The sequence below is a fragment of the Corythoichthys intestinalis genome, chromosome 11, assembly GCF_030265065.1.
Source record: "Corythoichthys intestinalis isolate RoL2023-P3 chromosome 11, ASM3026506v1, whole genome shotgun sequence".
Taxonomy (NCBI): domain Eukaryota; kingdom Metazoa; phylum Chordata; class Actinopteri; order Syngnathiformes; family Syngnathidae; genus Corythoichthys; species Corythoichthys intestinalis.
The window spans coordinates 32,906,262-32,930,720 of NC_080405.1; the positions used below are offsets into that span (position 1 = coordinate 32,906,262).

At 38.7% G+C, this 24,459-nt stretch overlaps 1 protein-coding gene across 1 annotated transcript; it reads left to right on the forward strand.

Annotated features, from left to right (window-relative positions):
- Positions 1 to 469: 469 nt before the first annotated feature.
- rps6kal (ribosomal protein S6 kinase a, like) lies at positions 470 to 22,540 on the forward strand. The gene is made up of 22 exons (XM_057850422.1): positions 470 to 793; positions 2,969 to 3,028; positions 3,149 to 3,265; positions 3,367 to 3,448; positions 3,545 to 3,625; positions 6,151 to 6,230; positions 6,887 to 6,993; positions 7,238 to 7,275; positions 7,560 to 7,702; positions 8,061 to 8,131; positions 8,390 to 8,478; positions 8,674 to 8,738; positions 11,699 to 11,801; positions 11,947 to 12,071; positions 13,567 to 13,686; positions 14,828 to 14,917; positions 15,013 to 15,171; positions 15,253 to 15,414; positions 15,547 to 15,623; positions 15,717 to 15,834; positions 17,880 to 18,020; positions 21,112 to 22,540. The coding sequence occupies exons 1-22, from the start codon at positions 767 to 769 to the stop codon at positions 21,238 to 21,240; spliced, it is 2,184 nt and encodes a 727-aa protein (XP_057706405.1). The 5' UTR covers positions 470 to 766; the 3' UTR covers positions 21,241 to 22,540.
- The last annotated feature ends 1,919 nt before the right edge of the window (positions 22,541 to 24,459 follow it).

The following is a 24,459-nucleotide window of genomic DNA, read 5'->3' on the forward strand; positions in this document are numbered from 1 at the left end:
AAATGACCAAAGCCCAGAAATAAAGCAGATTAATTGATGTATTTTTTACGCTAGTAGTAGCTAGCATAAAAGAGATATAAACAAAAATAAATTATTTTTTCACCTCAACAAATGCCATAAAATTTCAGTTTGGAAAAGGGTACTTTAAGGTTATTTTTCTACCGCTAAACATTGTAGAGGGTAATTTTTGACCCGCAAGACAAGAAGGGTTAAGCCTCTTATTTCCAGCAGTACAAGCGATGGTCAGGCTTTACATTCGACTTAAACTCTAAGGGATAAGAGAAGTGTGATGGTGACAACAGCAAACTGCTACGATCAGTTAATGTTTGTTGCCTCGATTATAAATAAGTCGTCTTGTTTGTGAAGCATGTCCCTAGTCATGTCAAGGCGCAGTGCTTTTGAGGGGAAGGGGGAAATCCTTAACTGAGTTGCGTCACTAATACGTCAATAAACTCATTCACAATCCAGTTGCCTCAGTAGCCGCCATATTCGCAGCTATGGCAGGGTAGCGGTTCCGTAGCAGAACGCATGGTCCAATCACTGACATCAAATACTCACGCACTGACACCCCCCACCCCTAAAAAAACCAACAACAACAAAAAAAAAAAAATACCCGGATCGTGGACCACAGACATCCACGCATCTCCCCTCCGAACGACCGAGCAAAGCAGCCGGGACTCTAAAGTGGGGGGGGGGACATGCACTTTGGAGCGAGGGTCTAAGTGGACGAGGATGCCTTAGATTTAAAGAGGAATCTTGGCACAGCATGGAGATAAACAACGTCAGTACTGAGGTGGGTTTGCGTATGTTACCTGTCCAATAGTCTTTTGGCTTTGTCACCGAGTTGAGGTTGCTTGCACCGGTTACAGGTTACGTTCAATTCGCGTCACGACTTGAAGCGCATCGCAATGCATGCTAACGCGCTACCTAATGCTAACAGCTGATTAGATGTTTATATATGTTGCACGGCTTGTCTTTATACCTTTCAAAACTGTCTGAATGTCAACATGTTGGACTCGTCCGTACAATGAGACGCTGCTTTCATGCAGCGTTTGTTGTCATTTATACTTCTCAAGAGGAGTTTGATGCTTTGCTAGCTTAGCGCACTTAGCCTAAGCATTAGCATGGAGTTGGTGTGTCTACTGACAGCTCGCCGATCAGGGAACTTTTCCAACTCTATTATCGATTAAACACGCCTGATTTTTGTTTTGTATTTATGTATATTACTGGGTAGCGTGAGACTTGTATACTATTTCCGTATTTAATGCACATTGCAGGGTTTCCTGCATCACATCTTTAGAAAAAAAAAGTGATGTTGTTGCACAGACATTTATTGTCTGGGTGAATATATTTAACAAAGCCAATATCGAAGCCCATTCCCTTAGGTCTGCTCTTTATCGGAAACATTACTATAAAAGTACTGGTCCATTAATTTATTCGCTGCCATTGCCGGCAAAAGACGTCCAATTCATTTCGACTTGGATGGGTACTGCTAGCCCTTCCAGTTCAAATGGATGGGACATCTATAACAGTTAATGTCACTCAAAAATGATCATTCTCTACCAACCCTCCTAGTTCAAATCGATTAGACATCAATCACCCTCAATGGCAGCAAATGTTAAGTGCCACTTATGTGGTAAAGTGCAGACTCACAAATAAGTCAACACCAGTGACATCAGAGACTTGTCTGTCACTGGCTGTCATTATGCTGCACATCTCTGTATCGACTATAGAAGTCTTTTTTTCCGTATGTGAAATAATTTATTACTGGTACATATGGTACTTCAAATAACTCCATAACGTGTTGTGGATGCAGCACACTGACAGTTGACTAAAGCGCTGAAGTAAACATCTAGATAAGCCACTTAAACTGGAGTTGCCTTTTAATCCACATTGCATCAGTATCAGACCTTTAAAGACATTTAAACAAAGCCAAATTCAATGAGGCTTCGGGCTTTTCAAAAAATGATCAGTTGTTGAGAATGGCAGAAAAATGGCCTGCCATTCTCCAAGTGTAGGCTGCACTCTTGTTACAAGCTGTGATGAGCCGCAGCAGAGGTGGGAGTGAGTATGCATGTGTGAATGATGTCCTGGCTTTAGCTGAAGCACGCATGTCACACTTCAGACCTCACAGATGTCCAACAGTTTCATTTTGATATTCCTAGATGTTATCTTGCATTGGAATTTTTTCGTATTTGACATTTTCAATTGTTATGCTCCTGCAGGTTTCTGTAGCTTAGTCTTATTGGAAAGTGATTTGTTGGCCTGAGTTCTTGTAGCTGTGAGTGAGTGTATGTCAGTGGCTCCACCCACTGAGAGTGGGCTTACGTAGTGCTATGACTCATCCTCTCTCTTCAGAGGCTTGATGGAATTCAACACACACAAATACACCAGATTAAATACATCATGCAGTAAGATGCATTTCATAACATAAACAAGCAAACCTTTGTAGCACAGGACTATTGGTGATAATAAAATTTACATGCACATTGCAAACATTTGTGTAATTTTTGCTCATTTGCCTTTTCTTTTATGCATTTAATACAATGCATATGTTTTTATTTATGATCGCAGAGAGAAACAAAAATACAGTTTTGTCATGTTTGGTAAAATTGTTAGTACAATGAATCAGAGTGACATTATCCTTAGGAAGCTGATCACTCAAGCCATTCGACATTTGTCCACTCTGGTGCAGAACCTTAATAACGAGAAAGCTTTGTAACTGGATAGATTTACACTTTTAGAGCGTGGATTGGATTCTATTCTGTTTGTCAACAAACATAACTGCATGCTGGTGAAAATGCTCTCTTATTGCATGTGACTCATCGTTTTCATCTGTTGATTTGTTCAATGTTAACGTGGGTGTGCAGGAGCTGAAGTCCTGTTCAGCTGAAAGCTTACATGCTCAATCTTTCCTTGAGTTTTGTTTTTTCGACTCCTGTGATGTAATTTGTTTTTGCTGTTGTAGGTCAATGGACATCAGATCATGGATGAGCCCATGGAGGAGGGGGAGTGTTACACGCACTGTGTAAGTAAGGTTTGAGATTTTAATACTTGTGCACTGGCATACAGTTAGGTCCATACAGGTAAAGATCTCAATATTTATCATCCTGATTGTATGTGCACTGGGTCTTGCATGTGTTTGCAGGATGAAGGGACCTATAAGGAGATTCCTATCACTCATCATGTGAAAGAGGGGTGTGAGAAAGCAGATCCATCGCAGTTTGAACTCCTCAAGGTTCTGGGTCAGGGCTCTTTTGGGAAGGTGAGAACACACATAATCAAATTGACCTTTTTTTTTTTTTTTTTTTTTTTTTTTTTTTTTTTTTTTTTTTAAATAAATCATTCCAATTTTTCCCCCACAAGGTATTTCTGGTAAGAAAAATTGTGGGTCCAGATGCCAGTCAGTTATATGCAATGAAAGTTTTAAAAAAGGCATCGTTGAAAGGTAAAATAGCTTTTCAAAAAATCCACAGCACAATGAGTGTGGTTCTACATCAGTGTTCATTTTAATCCATTATCTCACTTATGTGTTGATGTTCAGTCAGGGACAGAGTTCGCACCAAGATGGAGAGAGACATCTTAGTGGAGGTCAATCATCCCTTCATAGTGAAATTGCACTATGGTAAGAAAATTGAGAACATAAAGTATGTGTATGTATTTCATTACAGACCTGTAGACTCCTTCTTCCATTTTTTTGGAAATTAATTTAATGACATTTTTAAGCTCTATAAAATAAATGTCAATGTTTTTTGCATTAGGGAGTCCATTTATTATCTGAGGATGTAAGATAACACATAAATCTTAAATAGGGCTGTATATCACAATAATGGCTTGAGCAAGATGGGGATTGCAAAGACTTGCCATACATTGTGTTATATGCGTTGTTTAACGAGTCAGGATTTATTAGCTGTTTCTGTTCATTGTTCTGAAGTTTAACAACAGTTTTTTTTTTTTTTTTTTACTTGTGTTGCAAATTTGAAGGCTAAAAAATGCAATTCCTTTGCGGTCTGGTGTAATGGCTCTGAGTGCATGGCAAGTGTAGCAATTTGATGTTACTGCAATGCGACATAAAAATTCCTGTAATTATTTAAAACCTAAAACCTCCATATTAATCAAAATATGCATTTATACTGTGTGCTAACATATAACACATGTATGAACAGTGAGGGTACCTGCTCAAGATTACACAAATTGAAGAATAGATTTTTTTGTTGTTGTTGTTATACAAAATAGTGGCGGCCCTTGAGGCACTGCCCAACCACCAAGTGTGAAATTGCACAACCAAGTAACTGATTTGGGAGCTTCCTACTTCCGAAAATGTACAGTGCCTTGCAAAATTATTCGGCCCCCTTGAATCTTGCAACCTTTCGCCACATTTCAGGCTTCAAACATAAAGATATGAAATTTAATTTTTTTTTGTCAAGAATCAACAACAAGTGGGACACAATCGTGAAGTGGAACAACATTTATTGGATAATTTAAACTTTTTTAACAAATAAAAAACTGAAAAGTGGGGCGTGCAATATAATTCGGCCCCTTTACTTTCAGTGCAGCAAACTCACTCCAGAAGTTCAGTGAGGATCTCTGAATGATCCAATGTTGTCCTAAATGACCGATGATGATAAATAGAATCCACCTGTGTGTAATCAAGTCTCCGTATAAATGCACCTGCTCTGTGATAGTCTCAGGGTTCTGTTTAAAGTGCAGAGAGCATTATGAAAACCAAGGAACACACCAGGCAGGTCCGAGATACTGTTGTGGAGAAGTTTAAAGCCGGATTTGGATACAAAAAGATTTCCCAAGCTTTAAACATCTCAAGGAGCACTGTGCAAGCCATCATATTGAAATGGAAGGAGCATCAGACCACTGCAAATCTACCAAGTCCCGGCCGTCCTTCCAAACTTTCTTCTCAAACAAGAAGAAAACTGATCAGAGATGCAGCCAAGAGGCCCATGATCACTCTGGATGAACTGCAGAGATCTACAGCTGAGGTGGGAGAGTCTGTCCATAGGACAACAATCAGTCGTACACTGCACAAATCTGGCCTTTATGGAAGAGTGGCAAGAAGAAAGCCATTTCTCAAAGATATCCATAAAAAGTCTTGTTTAAAGTTTGCCACAAGCCACCTGGGAGACACACCAAACATGTGGAAGAAGGTGCTCTGGTCAGATCAAACCAAAATTGAACTTTTTGGCCACAATGCAAAACTATATGTTTGGCGTAAAAGCAACACAGCTCATCACCCTGAACACACCATCCCCACTGTCAAACATGGTGGTGGCAGCATCATGGTTTGGGCCTGCTTTTCTTCAGCAGGGACAGGGAAGATGGTTAAAATTGACAGGAAGATGGATGCAGCCAAATACAGGTACATTCTGGAAGAAAACCTGTTGGTATCTGCACAAGACCTGAGACTGGGACGGAGATTTATCTTCCAACAGGACAATGATCCAAAACATAAAGCCAAATCTACAATGGAATGGTTCAAAAATAAACGTATCCAGGTGTTAGAATGGCCAAGTCAAAGTCCAGACCTGAATCCAATGGAGAATCTGTGGAAAGAGCTGAAGACTGCTGTTCACAAACACTCTCCATCCAACCTCACTGAGCTCGAGCTGTTTTGCAAGGAAGAATGGGCAAGAATGTCAGTCTCTCGATGTGCAAAACTGATAGAAACATACCCCAAGCGACTTGCAGCTGTAATTGGAGCAAAAGGTGGCGCTACAAAGTATTAACGCAAGGGGGCCGAATAATATTGCACGCCCCACTTTTCAGTTTTTTATTTGTTAAAAAAGTTTAAATTATCCAATAAATTTTGTTCCACTTCACGATTGTGTCCCACTTGTTGTTGATTCTTGACAAAAAATTTAAATTTTATATCTTTATGTTTGAAGCCTGAAATGTGGCGAAAGGTTGCAAGGTTCAAGGGGGCCGAATACTTTTGCAAGGCACTGTATCTGTGAGCAACCAGTTCAAAATTGGAATCGTCATTCTAAAATGTTGATTTCTACTAAGTACGTCATATGATGATTGACTTGCTTAGGTTGTTGTAATTGGACATGGGTGTGCTTTGCATACAGTATCGTATGTGTAAATCCATTATTTAAGAGTGTGATGGTGATTTACCTAATTTCTTTGCCTTTACAGCCTTTCAGACGGAAGGGAAACTGTATTTAATACTGGACTTTCTCAGGGGAGGAGATGTATTCACTCGCTTATCCAAAGAGGTAAGCCAATGTCCTGTTGCCCTCCTATCGATATTTATTTATTTCTGAGTTTGAAAAGCAAAGACAACTTATTTTAAGAGGAAGAGTTAAATGTTCTTCGAACGCAAAGGAATTGTTAAAGTATGAAACAAGTGTCCAGTCATCATTTATCTGTTTGAATTATTATTATTATTATTTTTTTTTTTAGTGGATTGACAAGAATAGCAAGATGATTTTTTTTTGTTGTTGTTTTTTTTGTTTTTGTTTTTTTGTTGTTGTTGTTGTTGCTAGCGTCGGCTGTGTCAATTCGTGTCTCTTTTGTGTTCACATTTAATCATATTCTGACTGCATTTTCTCATGGAAACACAAGTGCTTTCAGCTTTTCAAGTATTCATTGCATATCAGTTTGTGGCCCTCAGGAACTGCTTTCAGGGGGTTTCACTATGACAATGCAAGTAATGTGCGGTTTCTCGTTTGATTGAGCCTTTTTAAAGCATGTCTCAGAAACAAAGGAATAGCTGCTGGCAATGTTAGATCAACAGCATAAAGAATAGTTACTTTCTTCAAATGATTAGTTTAAGAGAATACCCACTCTGTTTGACGTTTCTGATGTTTTTTTCCCCCCTTGAATTGTCCTCATCTGAGTTCAGAGAGTAAATCTGTCCAGTTCTTAACAGGTTATGTTTACAGAGGAAGATGTGAAATTCTACCTTGCAGAGCTGGCCCTGGCCCTTGACCACCTGCACAACTTGGGCATAGTTTACAGAGATCTCAAGCCAGAGAAGTATGAGACCCCACTTTTAACTTTGAACTTGCCCACTCAAACACTAACTGTAACACTCCATGAAGTGTTTTTTTTTTTTTTTTTTTTTTTTCATAACCTCATATTCAAAAATCCAAAAGTAAGATTTGGACTAAACCTTCAGCTTGAATAAAAGACTCATTTTTAATCATGAACATTTTTCATTGAATTAATTAGAATATTGTGAAGCTTTCTATCATAAAAAAATGTACTCCTCTCCCCCCAGTATCTTACTTGACGAAGCTGGGCATGTAAAGTTAACAGGTATGCTTTTACATTGTGTAGTCGAAACATTTTCTTTTGCAAATTTAGTAACCTGTATTTTGTTATATATTCTGTATTTTGTTAATAATATACGCATTTTTGCAGTAGTTTAATATCGTTCAATAAATGTTTGCAATATTTGTTTGTTAATTAAAACTATTGTGACTGATCCTAAAAGGAGTCATTTAAAACTTGCACTTTTATCTGACCTGCAACCTGTGGATGGGATTGTCATGTTTTTTTGTTTGTCCAGATGACACATAATCGGATGTCATTGTGTACAGACTTTGGCCTGAGCAAAGAGTCAGTGGATGCTGATAAGAAGGCTTATTCTTTCTGTGGTACGGTGGAGTATATGGCCCCTGAGGTGGTCAACAGGAGAGGACACACACAGAGTGCTGACTGGTGGTCGCTGGGTGTACTAATGGTATGCGAGCACAGAACATTAGCCAATCAGCCTTAAGTAAAACATTTTAGTGTTTAAAACTTACTTTGCCCAAAATATATAATTCATTGCAATAGCATAAAAATGCACATGGTTAATCATCATGAATGCGGAAGAAGATAGAATAAAAAATGCCTTTCTTCAAGAAATGGTGGTCCTGCTTGAAAGCCAATAGATTCACTTCTCTAACTTTAATAATGCCCCTGAAAACTGAGATGTTATGCAGACTTAATAATTTTCACTCACTGAATTGTTATATATTTACTGTATTATTATAATATATATATATATATATATATATATATATATTTTTTTTTTTTGCTTTCTCATATGTTTGCAGTTTGAGATGCTCACGGGGACGTTACCATTCCAAGGGAAAGACCGCAATGAGACCATGAACATGATTCTCAAGTGAGTAAACTGGAACAATTGGCAGAATCAGTGCATGAAAATGTACAGTATATACTGTAATGAATGTGTATATTTTTGGTTTGTATTATACTGTATGTACTGTTAGTATAAAATATGGCACAATATAAGTTTCTTATATTGCTTTTGATTTTAAGTAGCTGTTCTTGATTATTCCTTATATTTTTCAATTGAGGGAAATTTAGGTGACACAAAATGCAGCAATGTTCATTTTTCTTTTATTCTATTTTTCCCCTTTAGAGCAAAGCTAGGAATGCCTCAGTTCCTTAGTTTGGAAGCACAGAGTTTGCTAAGGATGCTGTTTAAACGAAACCCCACAAACAGACTAGGTAAGCAATATTGAGGTTGATGGTGAATCACCTGTAACCTGGCTGCTTTCAAACATGAGCCTGTTAACAGCTTGGCATTTCCTTCAATTGATGCTGAATACTACAGAAAGAACAATGTGTGGATGTGTTGATCCTCTTTTGCGGTACAACTTGCTCGTGCCAGTTTAACTGAAGTGATTTGATCTGTGTCTTCAGGGGCTGGACCTGACGGCGTGGAAGAGATCAAACGCCACGCTTTCTTCTCCACCATCGACTGGAATGTAGGCACAGACATACACACGTGCGCACACACACACATACACCCACCCTTCTTTTCTCAGCCACACAAACGCACATGTAACTCTCTAGCTTCTACTGAAGATTCACACCTCACAAATGTTCAGCTTTCCCAATAATTTGGCTATGCCAACACTGTATGTGTGCATCTAGGCAGATGGCCAGTTCTGGCTGTGTGCACTAATAGCCCCGCATGAATGTTCATCAGCCAGCAGGCCGCTATTGGCTGAGCATCATGGTTGAAGAACGGGAAAGGGTTCATTAAATAGTGGTGTGGCCTTTCTATCGCTCACAGAATATGTAAGAAAAGTTCCAGGATTTGTCTCCCAAAATATATAAATTTCAGTTTTTATCTTACATTTTGGACAAAAATATGAACCCTTATTGTCAATTATTTAATTAACATTTTAAAGGGCAAGTGAAGAGCTTTTCAGATTTTGGTGTAATTTTAAGAATATAAACTGTCATTTCTAACGCCTAACTGCGAGGATTATTTGCGTTTTTTAAGTTTTTTAGCACTCCGTCAATACTTCATTCCCAAACCCGGAAGTGTGACGTTAATTCTCGAACGCAACAAAAGACTATAAGAGCGACAGCGAGCATAGCAGCAGCAACGATATCAGTGATATTTCCACCGAAAGTAACCATTCAGGATCGCTCTTTCGTGACGCTAACAATGGTAAAGGCTCCCAGGAAAGATTATCTACAATTAATCCCTACATGTTTGAACCTGAGGCGTCAGATGACGATTTACTCGACACAACGCAGGTTGGCAGCTCGACACTACACGAAAGGAAGAGTGGTAGGCATATGTCTAGCATCGTGATCTCTTTCTGGACTTTTCTTTCCCCACTCATTCTGTGATATTATTATCAGTTATTGCAACAACATACGAGTAGTTATATGGATCTAGTAACAAATGTATCAAACTAACATGAATAGACAACCTGTCAGCTGTCTTAGGACAGGCAAGCAACAAAACCAAAAAAAAGGTTGCACTTCAACGGACAGGCAGTTGGCTTTATCCTCCTATATCAACAGAATCGCATCAAATTTTAGAATTAGAAAAGCCAGTAAGGGTCTACTTACGTCATCGAAAAACCAAGGTTGTCACCTCCTGGCTGTCGTTGCCGAAATGTTAAAAGCAGAGACGCGATGGAGGAGCCAGGGAGAGGTTATTACTCTTGACTTTTACAAAAAATGTCCATATCCTTGCAGAAGAAGGTTTTTTGGGTCACTCATAGCGTCTAAAGCAGGGGTTATGAATTAAAAATCCTCTGGGTCCGAAATTAAAAAATTACAACAATCTCGGGTCAGGAAATATTTTTAATGCTTTTTTTTCCCCCCAAAAATACAAACATATTTTTACGTGGCCATGCTGATAATTACAACATTCAAAAATGTAAATAAAATATAAAAGGTGCTTAAAACTAAAAAAGTGATTTAATTGAATCATTAAATAGCAACATAAGGGCATGTTCAGGACTTCTTTGTTTTTTAATTGTGGATGCTGACAGGGGGATTTGCTTTATTTTTTGACAGACCTCTTCTTTTTGCTTTCCATCAACAAAGTTTCAGCAACTACACTCATACAATCTTTGACAATCGGTGTGTCACTGAAAGACTTTCTGTTTTGACCCAGTATCCACGCTATTCTGAGGGAGAATTCATTTGCGTGTTGCTGTGCAGTGAATAAATGAACCATGAGCCTTGAGGTGCGATCATATTGAGCCCTTAATTCCGCTATTTTTTTTGAGAACAAATGGCAGAGTTCATAGGGAAACTTTGCAAAAAAAAAAAAAAAAGCTGCGTACGTCGTCTCATAGTGCCTTTTCAAATTGCTGCTTTTTACAAGCGCTACCGTCTCTGAATGAGTCTCAGATGAGGCATAGCGGTCTTGTGCTGCCGCCAGGTAAAATGAACAAAAATGTGTTGGTCCACTCCTCCTTAAACACTGTTTTCTGCATCAATCTTGCATAGTTTTGAGCACGCCATATGCCGTACCTTTTCGCCTCTTCCTCCAACTTCATTCGGCTCAGTTTTTGGCTGTCACTCCGCGGAATCTGGAAAGCGAGTGTGAGACATGCTGTTCTAAAAATAACTTTCAAATGTTTCACTCCCATTGGCTGGCTCACGCGCGTCACCGCTAAGGTTTTTGTTTGTTGCCCGCCTCCATTCTGCAAACCCGCAGAAAAAAATGATTTTTGTTGTTGCAACCTGTATTAGTCCGGACAGCTTGAGATCCGGTCCAGACGGCTTGGGGGTCCGGAACCGGACCGAGGTCCGCAGTTCCGTGACCTCTGGTCTATAGCCTTCTTGTGAGCAATTCATCGCTACGCATTGAGATGGCATGATGAATCTTGCGAGTAAAACCCAGAAAATGTTTGCAATACATGGCGAGGATAGCGTGGTGCTATACTTTCGTACTGGAGTGCTGGCGAGGTCTTAGGGAATTGACGTCATCAGGTAGCGGCCGGCAGCGGATGTGTCCCTCGTTGCTAAGGTGTTGCTATGGCAGTAACTCAAAAACTCTGTGGTCAATAAAAAAAAAAAATGGTAATGTGAGTTTTGAGACAGCGAATGATGCATTCAGTATAATTTAACTGAGTAAAAGGTTCATGAATTGAAGTCTCCACGTGCTCTTTAATATCTACTATTTTTTTAGCTGTTTTTTGCCTGCGCCCTTTGGAATCTTTTGATGATTTAAAGCTATATACGTAAATATAATTAACTTGACTTAAAGCCCTGGAAGATTTATTAGTTAGGCGCAAGGGATTACTTAAATGGGGGCAACTTGTCCTTGGTTTGTTTGGATTTTAAATATGATGTAGGAAGGACTAGTATGGTAACTTTTCTGACACTTCACGAATGTTCACAGATCCAGACAGCCCGTGAGAGGCTCTGATCCCTAATAACTAAAATAGTAAAATGTGTCCCTCCTCAGAAACTATACAGGAGAGAGTTGCAACCCCCATTCAAGCCTGCGGCTGGTAAACCAGACGACACATTCTGTTTTGACCCAGAGTTCACTGCAAAGACGCCAAAGGGTAAATACTCATACTCTCACACTCAGTACAAACTTGTAAATTTGAAAACCATCCTGCTGTGTTCATTCATATCTGTCACTACATAATTTATTGGGTGTTTGTGTATTCGTCGTCTTGTATTATACAGCATCTTTGTTTGTTTTAGATTCCCCAGGTATCCCTCCCAGTGCAAACGCCCACCAGCTCTTCAAAGGCTTCAGTTTTGTTGCTCCCACGCCAATGGATGAGAACAAGAGTTCCCCGCTCCTCAGTATACTCCCAATAGTGCAGGTGAACTTACTCATTCCCTCACTTGTGTGTGTATGGGTGTGTATATGCAAAATCCCAAACTATCTATGCATAAAAATGTCCTAAGGTTAAGGACAACACATACATTCATAAATCTTATTCTATGCTATTTGTAGCTCATATTGGTTAGGTCCAGTGTTGTTAATCTTACTTTAAAAAAGTAATTAATTACAGTTACAAATGACTTCTCCCAAAAAGTAATTGCGTTAGTAACTTAGTTACCTGAACGTAAGAGTAATTAGTTTCTTGGCAAAGTAACTGATGCTAATTTTCATGTTTTTTTTTTTTTTCTCAAAAAAAAAAAAAAAAACACACACACACACACAAAAAAGGACACACATTAAGTTTAAAGGTTTTTTTGGGACATTTGGCCCTAGCCCAATTCTTTACCCTAAACTTAACTTGACACTGGGGTATTGCGGATATTGCGATAACTAGATAGTAACCTTTGCTATGTGCGGAAGTCATTTGATGTTGTGAATCAACCGTTAAAGTTGTTAAAATTGCTCCCGTTATTGCATTAGTTCCCTTCGTTCTACTTTTGGCATGAGTAAGTTTTAAAACTATGTCATCATTTAAAGATAGATTTAAGTCAAGATTTTGCCAATTTAGGAGCATTTTAGATGAAAAGTTACTTGGGTTCGCTAGGAAGGTTCTCTACAACAGAGCCTTCCTGAGGAGTATACTGCTCTAAGATGGCGGCTGTTTACTAACGTATCTAGTTCTTTATTATACATGTTGCTAATGCAGCCGTGTCTTTCATTTGCATCTAGTTCTGTATATATGTGATATCTACCGAAGCATCATGTGGGCGTAGTTTGGCTACAGTCAGGTATTATTGGAGCCACCTAGCATAGTAGCATCGCGTTTGCAACGGCGTCACCCTCCCTTGCCTCCTCCCCACTGCTCTCTCGTCTCCGTGAGTCTGTCTTTCTCAGACTTTTCTCGTGTCAGTCAACCAACATAGTAACGCACGCCTTTCCCGCCTCAGTAACGGTAATGGCGTTGCCAAGATGAGAAAAGTAATTAATTAGATTACTCACTACTGATGAAAATAACGCCGTTAGTAATGCTGTTATATTCTAATGCCGTTATTAACAACACTGGTTGGGTCATCAAATCCTTTTACATGAGACTGAAAGAATGAGAACGAAGATAAGTTTGAGCCCCTAGGTTGTTGGTTGCCACTCAATGGTAACACTACTGTGTGTTGGAGGTTATAGGTTAATTAGCACTACTGTTTGATAACAGTGGAGGGAGTGCACATCAGCATGCTCTCAGATATGTATTCTCCGAAACAGGCAGCTTATTAAAGATTTACTTGGTTGCTTTTTTTTTTTACACTTGACTGGTGATCAGGAACTCAGAACAAACAAAAAAAAAAACCTCAAATAATAGATTTTCTGTAAAATGACCCCTATAAGAATCAAGTAACCTCCGGCTTGCTAATTACATAACTTTTTTCTTTTCCTTTCAGATGCATGGGGGGTCCAAATTTTTGGACCTGTACGAACTGCAGGAGGACATTGGAGTTGGTTCCTACTCAATTTGTAAACGCTGTGTTCACCGAATCTCTGCCATGGACTATGCTGTGAAGGTGACCAATTACTGCCAGTTAAACTAATGCTAAAATAGCTTTACTGTATTAGTAAATGCATCATACACTTCCACAACACACATTTGCACATGTAATGTTTTCATTAATACAACAGTTTGATTTGACACCTGTCATATTTTACATCAGTGCAGTGCTAAAGTGCATGGCAATGGTAAGAATGTGACAGATTGACAGCTAAGACAGTAATTAATCTATTCCAAACTCAATTTATTATATTGTTTTCTGCATTATGCTTCACTGGACACTGAAGTAACTGAATACAACAAATGTACTTAAGTGAATAAAGGGAAACTTAATGAATAGTGAAATAAGATCAGACACTGTTTTTGAATTGTGTTCCTGCAGATTTTTTTTTTTTTTTTAGGTTGAATGAAAATGGAAATATTCTTAATATTTTGCTGTACAAAATTATGATTTCTCTAAGTGCTAGTGAAATTCTGCCCCCATCGACACATATTTTTGCCCACTCTTTGTTAGCAAGCACTTCAGCTTTCCCTAGAAGTACAGTATGTTGCACAGATATTCAATTGTATTTACTGTACATCATTGCTCACAGTTCAATGTTTTGTTCATTGCACATTGTTTTTGGACATTATCCTGTTTGAGGACCCATCACATAGCCACATAACTGCACAATTTGATCCAGGAAATTTCGTAATACGCCATTCATACCTAAGACATTCTATGGTGGGGGGATGAAATAAGGCCCAGGACCTGATGGAGACCCAGATGCAAATCCAGTGTTGTGTATGTCAGGGATGGCACTTTTTTTTTTAATTCGGGGGTCACATTCAGTCCAATTTAATCTTAACCAGCAACCAGTGAGACAATTGCATATCTGGTTTAATATAGTACGGTAAACAAGTCCTTCTGCCATCCGATGTTCTAATACTGGCATTCAGCCAATTATTCTTAAATCACTTGAGAACCCGGGTAAAACATTTAACGTTCGCGTGCAAAATTATTTGCTTTCATATTTCTTTGTTCTACAAATAAGTGGAGTAAGGTGCTTTTTCCAGCAGAGGGCAGCACAGCTGTCCATGTCAGTTTATCACGCCACCTATGAAAGCTCTGACAATAACGTAATATGATGAAAACAATTTGTTTCCCAATATCACAGATTATAGACAAAAGTAAGCGGGACCCTTCTGAGGAGATTGAAATCCTGATGCGATACGGGCAGCATCCCAACATCATTACGCTGAAGGATGTCAGTACAGTGTTTTGTTGGTATTTCATCATTTGTAACTTTGTAATAATTTGTCAAATCCGGTAACAGGCAATTGTTGCATGCGAATGTGTCAGGTGTATGATGAAGGCAGGTATGTTTACCTGGTGACTGAGCTGATGAAAGGGGGGGAACTGCTAGACAAGATCCTCAGGCAGAAGTTTTTCTCTGAGCGAGAGGCCAGTGCTGTGCTTTACACCATCACCAAGACTGTTGACTACCTCCATTGCCAAGGGGTGAGAAAATGCACACACACAGGCACATGAGAAGATCAACAATGATCCAAAACTGTATTTTTAAATCTTGTAAAATGTCAGGTAGTACATCGAGACCTGAAGCCCAGCAACATCCTGTATATGGACGACTCTGGGAATCCAGACTCAATCAGGATCTGCGACTTTGGTTTTGCAAAGCAGCTTCGAGGGGGCAACGGCCTGTTACTAACACCTTGCTATACCGCTAACTTTGTGGCACCAGAGGTGAGCTATAAAGAGGAACAATACCAAATAACTACCACTTGAGCTGATAGGTCGCTGTGCATGATGAAGTCAGTCATTTTAAATCTGCAGTACTTCATCTTTGACTGCCTTTTTGATTTACATTGTATTCAGGTACTAATGCGGCAAGGTTATGACGCAGCCTGTGATATATGGAGTCTTGGAGTTCTGTTATATACAATGTTGGCTGGGTAAGACCAAAACAGGACATGCTTTGTTAACATAATTCTGCTTTTAAATATACATTTTAGCAAGTTGTTAAAGTTTTATTCATTCTTGTTAAGGTACACCCCTTTTGCAAATGGGCCAAATGACACACCAGAGGAGATTCTTCTTCGAATAGGCTCTGGAAAGTTTTCTTTGACAGGCGGTAACTGGGATACTGTATCAGACACCTCGAAGGTAAAATGGTCTATCTACATTTGTAAATAGTATTGCATATATGCAGTTAATCTCTTGATGTTTTGGTGTAAAAGTTTCTACTGAATCACAGGAAGTCCCCGGGTTACGACATACCCGTTTTACATGATCTCGACTTTATGACGCGTGTCTCGTCCGCTGTTTTTTATTTTTTTTTAGTCGCGTAACTAGAGGTGTGCAAAATTTTCGATTCTTAGATTATTCGCGATTCGGCCGTGGAAGATTCGAGAACGATTCACAAACATTCAAATTCCGATTATTGAAATATGCCAAGTAAAGCGGAAGTACAACACACTCAGCGCGCCGCGCGGTCTTCGGGACAATGAGGAACGGAGCGAGAGTAGCTAAACATCATGCTTCTCATTACCCGGCCCCTCGGGTAATGCCAATGCTCAACTCACGGCTCTAGCTCAACTCATGCCACGAGATAAAAAAACACAACAACATACCTGACTGCTGCCGAAAAGCTGCTACAAAGTACATCCACATAATGTTATGGTAGATATCATTTATATAGGTATAGATGCAATTTAGATTCGGTAGCGTTAACAGCACATCTACAAAAAGCAGATGCGGGCGTAGTAAACGGCTGCCATCTTAAAGCAGTACACTTCCCTGCAAGGCTGTTGTAGCGAACCTTCCAAGCAAACCTAATTAACTTTTTATCTAAAATACTCCCAAATCGGTAAAATATTGGCTTGAATCTATCTTTAAAATAGTTTTAAAACTTTCACATGTCGAAAGTAGACAAAAGGGAAATTATGGAATAACGGGAGCAATTTTAACAACTTTAACGGTTGATTCACAACATTAAATTAATTGAATGTAGTTTAAAGCTGCTGATATAGAATGGGGACTGGAGTTTTTTATTTACTGTTATTTTTGTATATTTTTATACTGCTATATGTTAACGTGATACTGAAATAGTAGTTTGGTTTAGCCTGACAGTATTTTTGAACAATTTTGGAACTGATGTACAAAACATTAAAAAAAAAAAAAAGGAGGGGGGTGCATCAATAATCGTTTTATAATCGAATCGGAGCCTCTGAATCGTAATCGTAATCGAATGGTTAGGTGCCCAAAGATTCCCAGCTCTACGCGTAACAGTGTCTCGTCCCCCACCTCTCAGCATCGATAGTAAGTACAGTATATTATTTATCATTTAATTTTCTTATTTGTTAGGTCTAATCTAAATGGTTGATCTTTACAGTAATTGCTATGCATATCTGGTATTTCGTTATACTACAGTATATGTGCGGTGCGCTTTCCTTTGTTGCATTAGGACTTTTTTGACTTCACGCCCACGATATTTTCTTTTTTGAGCGTTGCTTTCAACTTGAGAGGTGCGGGTAAACGCCCGTCAATATTTCAAGAAGGCAGAGAAACCCTAAACAGCTTGGGCTCGGCGATGCCCCCCCGTTAACTCGCTATTAGCATGCTAGCTTATTGAGCAGCGTTGGTTTTCACCGCTGGAACAGTGCCACTAAAAGCTACCGTTTTCCTTGTTGAATGCCCAAGATTTGGACCTTTTTCCCCCGGTATTATTGTGCAGCCATTGATGTATGTTTTTGTAAGCAAATATGTCTCTATTGATTTACTTAATGGCATTATTGTACGCTCTTTGTGATTTTTATTTTCTAATTGTGTGTTCATAGTTTGACTGTGAAATTAATTAAATTAAATTAATAAATGATTGTTGTTAGAAGATCTATGGTGTGATCGGTGCTACCGGAGGGAAGTTATATCTATCAGATTTTTTACTCTGTTTTATTAATATGACGTATAATATATATTTTTGGATAGTTATTTTGAGATTGAGGGGCATTTATGGGTTCTTAAAGGGTTCATTGCGATTTACGTGAAAATTTGGGTTCCGGCGCCAACATAGGAACGTAACTTGTTTGTAACCCAGGGACTACCTGTAGCAATTTTTTGTTGTTTGTCGATACAATTAAAAGTTCATTGTGTAGGGGAACGCAACTCTTTCCTTGTCGACGTTGTTATCTTGATGAGATTACGGGTTGCAGGATCTCCTGTCCCACATGCTCCATGTGGATCCTCACCAGCGATACACGGCAGAGCAGGTTCTAAAGCATTCCTGGATTTCCTGCAGAGATGCACTGCCACACTTCCAGCTTACACGCCATGACGCACCACACCTCGTCAAGGTGAGTGGTACAGCCATCTCACTGAACTACTTTTGTTTTATGTGTTTACTTTTCCCCGGTTAAGCATTGGATTTGAATACTGAATAATGGCACAAACAACGCTAGTAAAATGGAGTAGTTAAACTTATGAGTAATAGCTTCTTTTTTTTTTTTGTATACATCTTTTTATTTTTATTTTTTTCGATACACGAACATGATCCAATAGTTCATAGCCAAACCAAAGGTAAAAATTAATCCTCATGTTTTTCATGGTCTTTTTCATTCGGTATGAGAGGGGAAAAAAATGAATAAATTCAAAATGATACTTATATAACCTGCCAAAATTTCAAGGGAAAACAGTGTTGCGTTTGGCTGTACCATGGACAAGACCTCCATCTATTTTACAATAACCATACGTACATCACTCTAACAAAAAAGATGCAAACAAAGAAAAAAAAACATATCTATATTCAGCAAACAAACAACCACAAAAAAAAACCGCATACGGTAATTGGAACATCAGGTAACACAATAACGAAGCATCGATATTATGAGAAACAAAATTAAGTAAAATTAAATTAGGTAAAATTAAAAGTGGCAGGGCATCTAATCGCTCTCCGAGGAGATTATAAATCCAAGTAATCTTTGAAGGGCTGCCAAGGTTTTACGAAAGGTACTTCCCATACCGGAAAGTGAGTGTCTCATCTTCCCTGGCCTAAAATGAATCAGAACCTCTTTAAGCCAGCTGTTATGTGATAAGGGAAGTGCATGTTTCCACCTCAGCAAAATAAGCTGTCTCGCTAGTCGGACCATGAAAGCGGTTACATGGCGTATTGGCGCGAACAGGTCAGGTGATAGAGGAGAGCAGCCAAAAAGTGCAACGCAAGGATCATTGCCCAAATTTGTGCCAAACGCTGTTTCCAGTGTATCAAAAATCTGGTGCCAAAAGCCGGCAAGATTAGGACATGACCAAAGCGTATGATCGGCAGGTGATTGTTTACATCTATTACAACCGTCAATGGTGGTGGGGTAAATCTTTGCAAGAGGAGTTTGTGTAATATCCTCTAAAAACTACTTTGCACTGTAACAGACCATGTCTGGCACAGAAAGAAATACAGATTTGCATCCATTGACTGTCTGATGTTGTGGTTCCAATCTCATCTTCCTATTTCGACTTTAAAAAACGAGTATGTAGAGGACTACGACCATCTAAGAAATTATAGATGAATGAACTGGCAGGATTTGGTCAAGCACTGAATCGACCTTGGAAATTGGAGAACTTTGAGGAAAATAACGTTAAGTGGCAAGAGACGAGTCCTCTGCAGAAGGTATATCTTATCACTTTAATTTTCATGCAGTATGTTTTCAATGTATTAATGACGATTAAACGACCAATGATACGAGGTCCAAGTTAGTTAAGTCACCATGACCGAAGTTTGGGAGGGCTACTTTACTCAATGTATAACCACTCTGGCAAAGAAATATATCATTCGGTAATGCTTTGACAGCATCCTCCAAGACAATTTAATTGCCCCATCCATTTTAATTTAATTACATTTAATTACACACGTTAAGACTTAATCTTTGGCCTGATCAATGGATCCACATGCTAAATAACGTAGCACCGGCAGAATATAAGTCAACGGATCCACACGCTAAATAACATAGGACAACCACGCCAAATTAATGCATATCCTTGTTTTGCTTCTCTTGTTGGCGTGAATCCTTTGAGATTTGTAACAATGGTTTTTTTGGCTTGAGGGGATAGACATAATTCAGACTGTTTATCTAAGTCGATGCAGCCTTATGGGCCGTTTACATGGGGACGCTGTGACACCAAGATGCAACAATTGTGTTGCGGAATGGCCCCGCCTTTACATGGTGATAGCAAAAACGGAAGACGAAGACGCAAGCTTTTGATTTCGGGCTTCAAATCGGAAGGATTCGATTGCGGGTATTGCGCTGCAACGAAATGAATGGAACGCTCTCGCGCCGATGACGTCAGCACTGACACACGTCACTTTGGGCATGCATAGTTGCTGCTAGTAAACATTCAAAACTGCAAACATGGTGGAAGGGCGGCTTTAATTTACTGTTTTTATAATATTTTTTTATTTAAATATACTTTATTTTCGCATTTTTTATGCCTTTAGAAGCAAGAGAAAAAAACACATGGATTCCATTGCTTTGAGTTTTTCTAATTTTATTTTATTGATAAGCAATGTTATACAATCATTTAAACTTGTAAAGAACAGCAAACGGACAACAAATACGAGAGAAAAATTCAATATGCAGAAAAAACGTGAATATAACTGCAAAATAATCGGGGGGAGGGGGGGTAGACCAAAAAAAAAAAAAAAACGTTATTGCTTGGAGTGAGCGGGTATGATGTCTTCCAGGCTGAGCAGCTTTGTTGCCAATCGTTTTCACGCGGAATGGAAACATGGAACCAGGACGCAACCATATAAATGCAAACATGAAATTTGTCATATTCTTGGCGCGTCACCATGTAAATGGGCCCTTAGTTTGCCACAGGGCGTACAGACCTGTGGCAACTCGGACAAAGACTGGAAACTGGTCTCGTGATTGACCGATGATGAACACGGAAGCTAAACGGGAACTAATGTGCGACACGTAAATCGTCTTTTAAAATGGGAAAATCTCCGCTTAACCATTGAAATACGTTTTTAAAGTATTTCCAAAAAACATGTGCAAAAAAACATTCTTTAATGTCTACTGAGATATTATGGTCATTTCGTAAATAACTGAAGTGCAAATATTACATTGTGCACCTTAGAAAAGTTCTTCTTGAGAAGGTCCTCAAAGCAAAAAGGGATAAAAGATAAAAATGCCCAGGTATCACAACCCCTCAGCGTAACCTTTTAGATAAAGCGTTTATAGGCAGAAGTTAACTTTTCCAAAATATAGTTCTCAATATTTGCCAATGAGTAGTATTTTCTGCTCTTGTAATTGCTTTTGACAATAATGTAGATTTCTTTGCTGTATTATTGACCACCCACCCATGTTTCTTTTTGTTTATAGTGTGGAAAAAATGTAAATAGATAAATATTGGATAAGTTGGTTAATATTTGGTTTCCTTTCCTTACTCAAGGGAGCCATGGCTGCCACTTATTCAGCGCTGAGCCAGAAGACAAGCCAGCAGCCCGTGCTCGAACCCGTAGCTGCATCCAGTTTAGCCCAGCGACGCAGCATGAAGAAACTCACCTCAACGGACATGTAGAAACACACACACACAAGGGAGCCCATGCTACCTTTCAGACCTCAATCAGTCAAATCTACAGTCTCCCATTTTCATGTATTTATTTGACAAAACAGACACACACATCCTCCATGCACATGTCCACTTGACAAGGCTAACTGCAAAGATCAGCTCAAACGTAAGACTAGACACTTGTATCTGTTACTGCTGGCGACAGACTTGTATTTATTTCCACAGCTTTCATATGCACTTGCCCTCCTCGCCTTTCATTCTTTCTTCCTTGGGAAGAAATGCACCAGCTGATGTTCTCCTTCACTGTGATTGGCTGATACAAAGCTGCTTCGGTAAACTGTGCCCACCCCTCGCCTCCCACTGCTCTTCATCTATGTTCTGCCATCCTCTCCGCCTCAGTTATTTCTCCTTCCTTGACTTAGTTTGCACTCTTCTTTTCTCCACAATATAGAATGAAAGGTATGAGAGTGCTAGCAAAATAATTTATAATGATAATTGAAGGACAGCCACAAATGGTTTCCTTACTCAAAGCCGACAACAAACAATGTTTCTTTTTTGAGACGGTGATAAATCCCAACGATCAAAATCCTCTTCTAGCACTTTTGGCAGTAAAAATGCATGTGTGGACAGATGCTGTATTTCCTTAACCTTTAATTTATGTTTGTAATGCTAATGTACGTTTCAAAAGAGGTTTAAAAACGCTGCAGATGGACAAAATGTCTTGAAATGAATGTGATACGTGTGGTGACTATAACAGAAGTTCTAAATTGCACATATATATATATATTACTTGCTAATTTATTTGGTACGCCTGGATTAAACTAATACAGTGGCCTCTGTTTATGAGGCTTTTACTGCATCGGTTTCAGAGGGTTTTTTTTTTTTTTTTTGGGAATGCTTGATTTATGAAAACTAAATAGTGCACAAAATATCAGCACCAGATTTAAATAAATCTTTCTGGAAAAAATTTTTAAAAAACAATCATGATAGTCTTTATAATTTTGTCTTTTGTTTGATCTGTGTGTACCGAGTTCATTCGCAAATGATTGTATATATTATATCTTAATGTACAGTGAAGATTCTGAAGATGAAGAGCATGTGTGGGAGCTGTAGGGAATTCTCTGGGGGGAATGAAATGCACCCCATCAAACCAGAGAGGCTGAATCAAAAAACTAAAATTCCATAGATATCTCTTTAAAAGACATTGTGGAAATTGTATGATAATGTATTTATTTCATTTGATTTTTAAGATTCTATTTTTCTTTCAAGTTCTGTATATATTGGCATTAAAGATCATTATTGACATGTATTCACAGTGACCTTGCATTTATTACCGATATTTGCAAATTCAGCACAAAATGTGTTTTAAATATTTCAGCAATTTCAGTGACATCTTTTATACTGTCAGCTAGGCCTATAGTATATGCATAGAAAAGACACTAAAACACATGCTTGTCTAAAAAGAATAATTTCAACTCTGTGAAAGGGGTTAGCACATCCATCACACTCTGCTGAGGTTGTGGTTCAAAATTTCACATACAGCTGTCTTGTGCGTAGTTTTGGTTTACCCACGTGCAGTTTGTTCAAGGACAAAAATGATTCAGATACAGCCTTTGTGCCAAAGTCACCAGTGATGGTCTCCAACTCACACGTGACTTAATGAGGACAGGAAGTACTGTATGAAAAGTTAATCAGTCTAAAGTGTAATGGTGAATTGCCATTTTCTGCTGTTTCCTCTAGATACGCACACAGTTGAATACGCCACTAGGTGGTAATACTGTTCAGTACATGACTTCATACGGCATTTTCTACTGACGTGCCTTCTGGGATATCATACCGTTAGCTCTCACATACATTTGAAATGTTCTCATATCCCTATATTGTATGAGTTTATTTCAATGTGACGTGTAAAATGTCAATAGTGGTTTATAGTCAGGTCCTTCTCTGCTGGCCTTAATAATATTGGAATCTAAATGTCCCCACTTCTGAAATGAAGTTCTGAATTGGATCACTTGCAACCTAATTTCATTAGTGTGTGAATAAAAAAGATACAGGTATATGAAAAACTTGAGAGAAACTCCCATTTTTTCTGCAATTAAAAGTTGATGGTTAATGAACCTCACTCAAAGTCAAATATTTCAAACCTTTATTTTAAACTTTAATGTGGTAGAAAGACCAACAACATCAACTGAATAAAACAAATCCAGTATTTATGGCTTTTGAAAACTTTATTAACGTAATATCCTCTGTTTATGTGCTTTATTCGGCTTCCTTTTGCATTAATTACAACATTAAGGCGGCATCGCATAGAGATGATAATCCTTTGGTGCAATTCAGTTGTTTTGTTACTAGCCTTTAGATCATATGCATTTCAGGGTTTTCCCTCATCTTCCTCCTGACATATACTGGATAAACACAGTATAAGATTTAACATATAAATTTAAAACATAAATTTCAATAGGATTCAAATCAAATGAGTGTTTTTCCAATCAACTACAATTATTTTGTGGTTATTAATCCAGGTATTTGTAGTTTTGGTTTTACGTACAAGTGCCAAATGCTTCAGGAAAAGGAAATCACTTTCCCCAAAGTGTTCATCAGCATTGGAAAGCATGAAGTTATACAATGGATGGATGTTATGGAAACAAAATGCAATAACCTAACCCAAGTGCTTTCACATCAATGCTATGAGGGTTTCTGGTTGAAATAAGTTGTCAAAAATCTTATGACCATAGAAGCAGCCAAAACACGCCCTTGAACTCCCTTTTATTTTTTCTTTTTGTCATTTTTAAATTTTTTTTAAAAATTCCAGATAATTGATTTGATCCCACCAACCCCATTCAACTTTAAGGTAGCCTATCAATAGGGCCTGTGAAAGGTAACCTGAATGATGCCCCCCACATATTTTGCTCTGCACCCTGTATGTTATGTAAATGACTACTTTCTTCTCTTTTGTCTGACCAGATCTGTGTGTTTGTGGCCTGACTAGACAGCAGAAGATTGGGATCTGGGCTGGAAAGCAGATGGATAGAGGCATGAAGAAATGCTACCATCATTATATATGCAAGTGTGCGCACACACATACACACACTTGCCTATGGACCAGCTGTTGTCCTCTCTCCGTGGCCGTCTGAGTTGACTCCATGTCCCTCCTCTCTCTCTCCTGGATAATGCATCTGCAGCCTGGGAGCTGAGAGGTAAACAGTGAGGCTAATTGCTTTGACACGC

Excerpts from the sequence above, each read along its gene's own strand:
- rps6kal (XM_057850422.1), top strand. The coding sequence starts at position 767 with ATGGAGATAAACAACGTCAGTACTGAG. Across the intron at positions 8,479-8,673 it reads AAACCCCACAAACAGACTAG|GGGCTGGACCTGACGGCGTG; the intron begins GTAAGCAATATT and ends CTGTGTCTTCAG. Across the intron at positions 18,021-21,111 it reads ACGCACCACACCTCGTCAAG|GGAGCCATGGCTGCCACTTA; the intron begins GTGAGTGGTACA and ends TCCTTACTCAAG.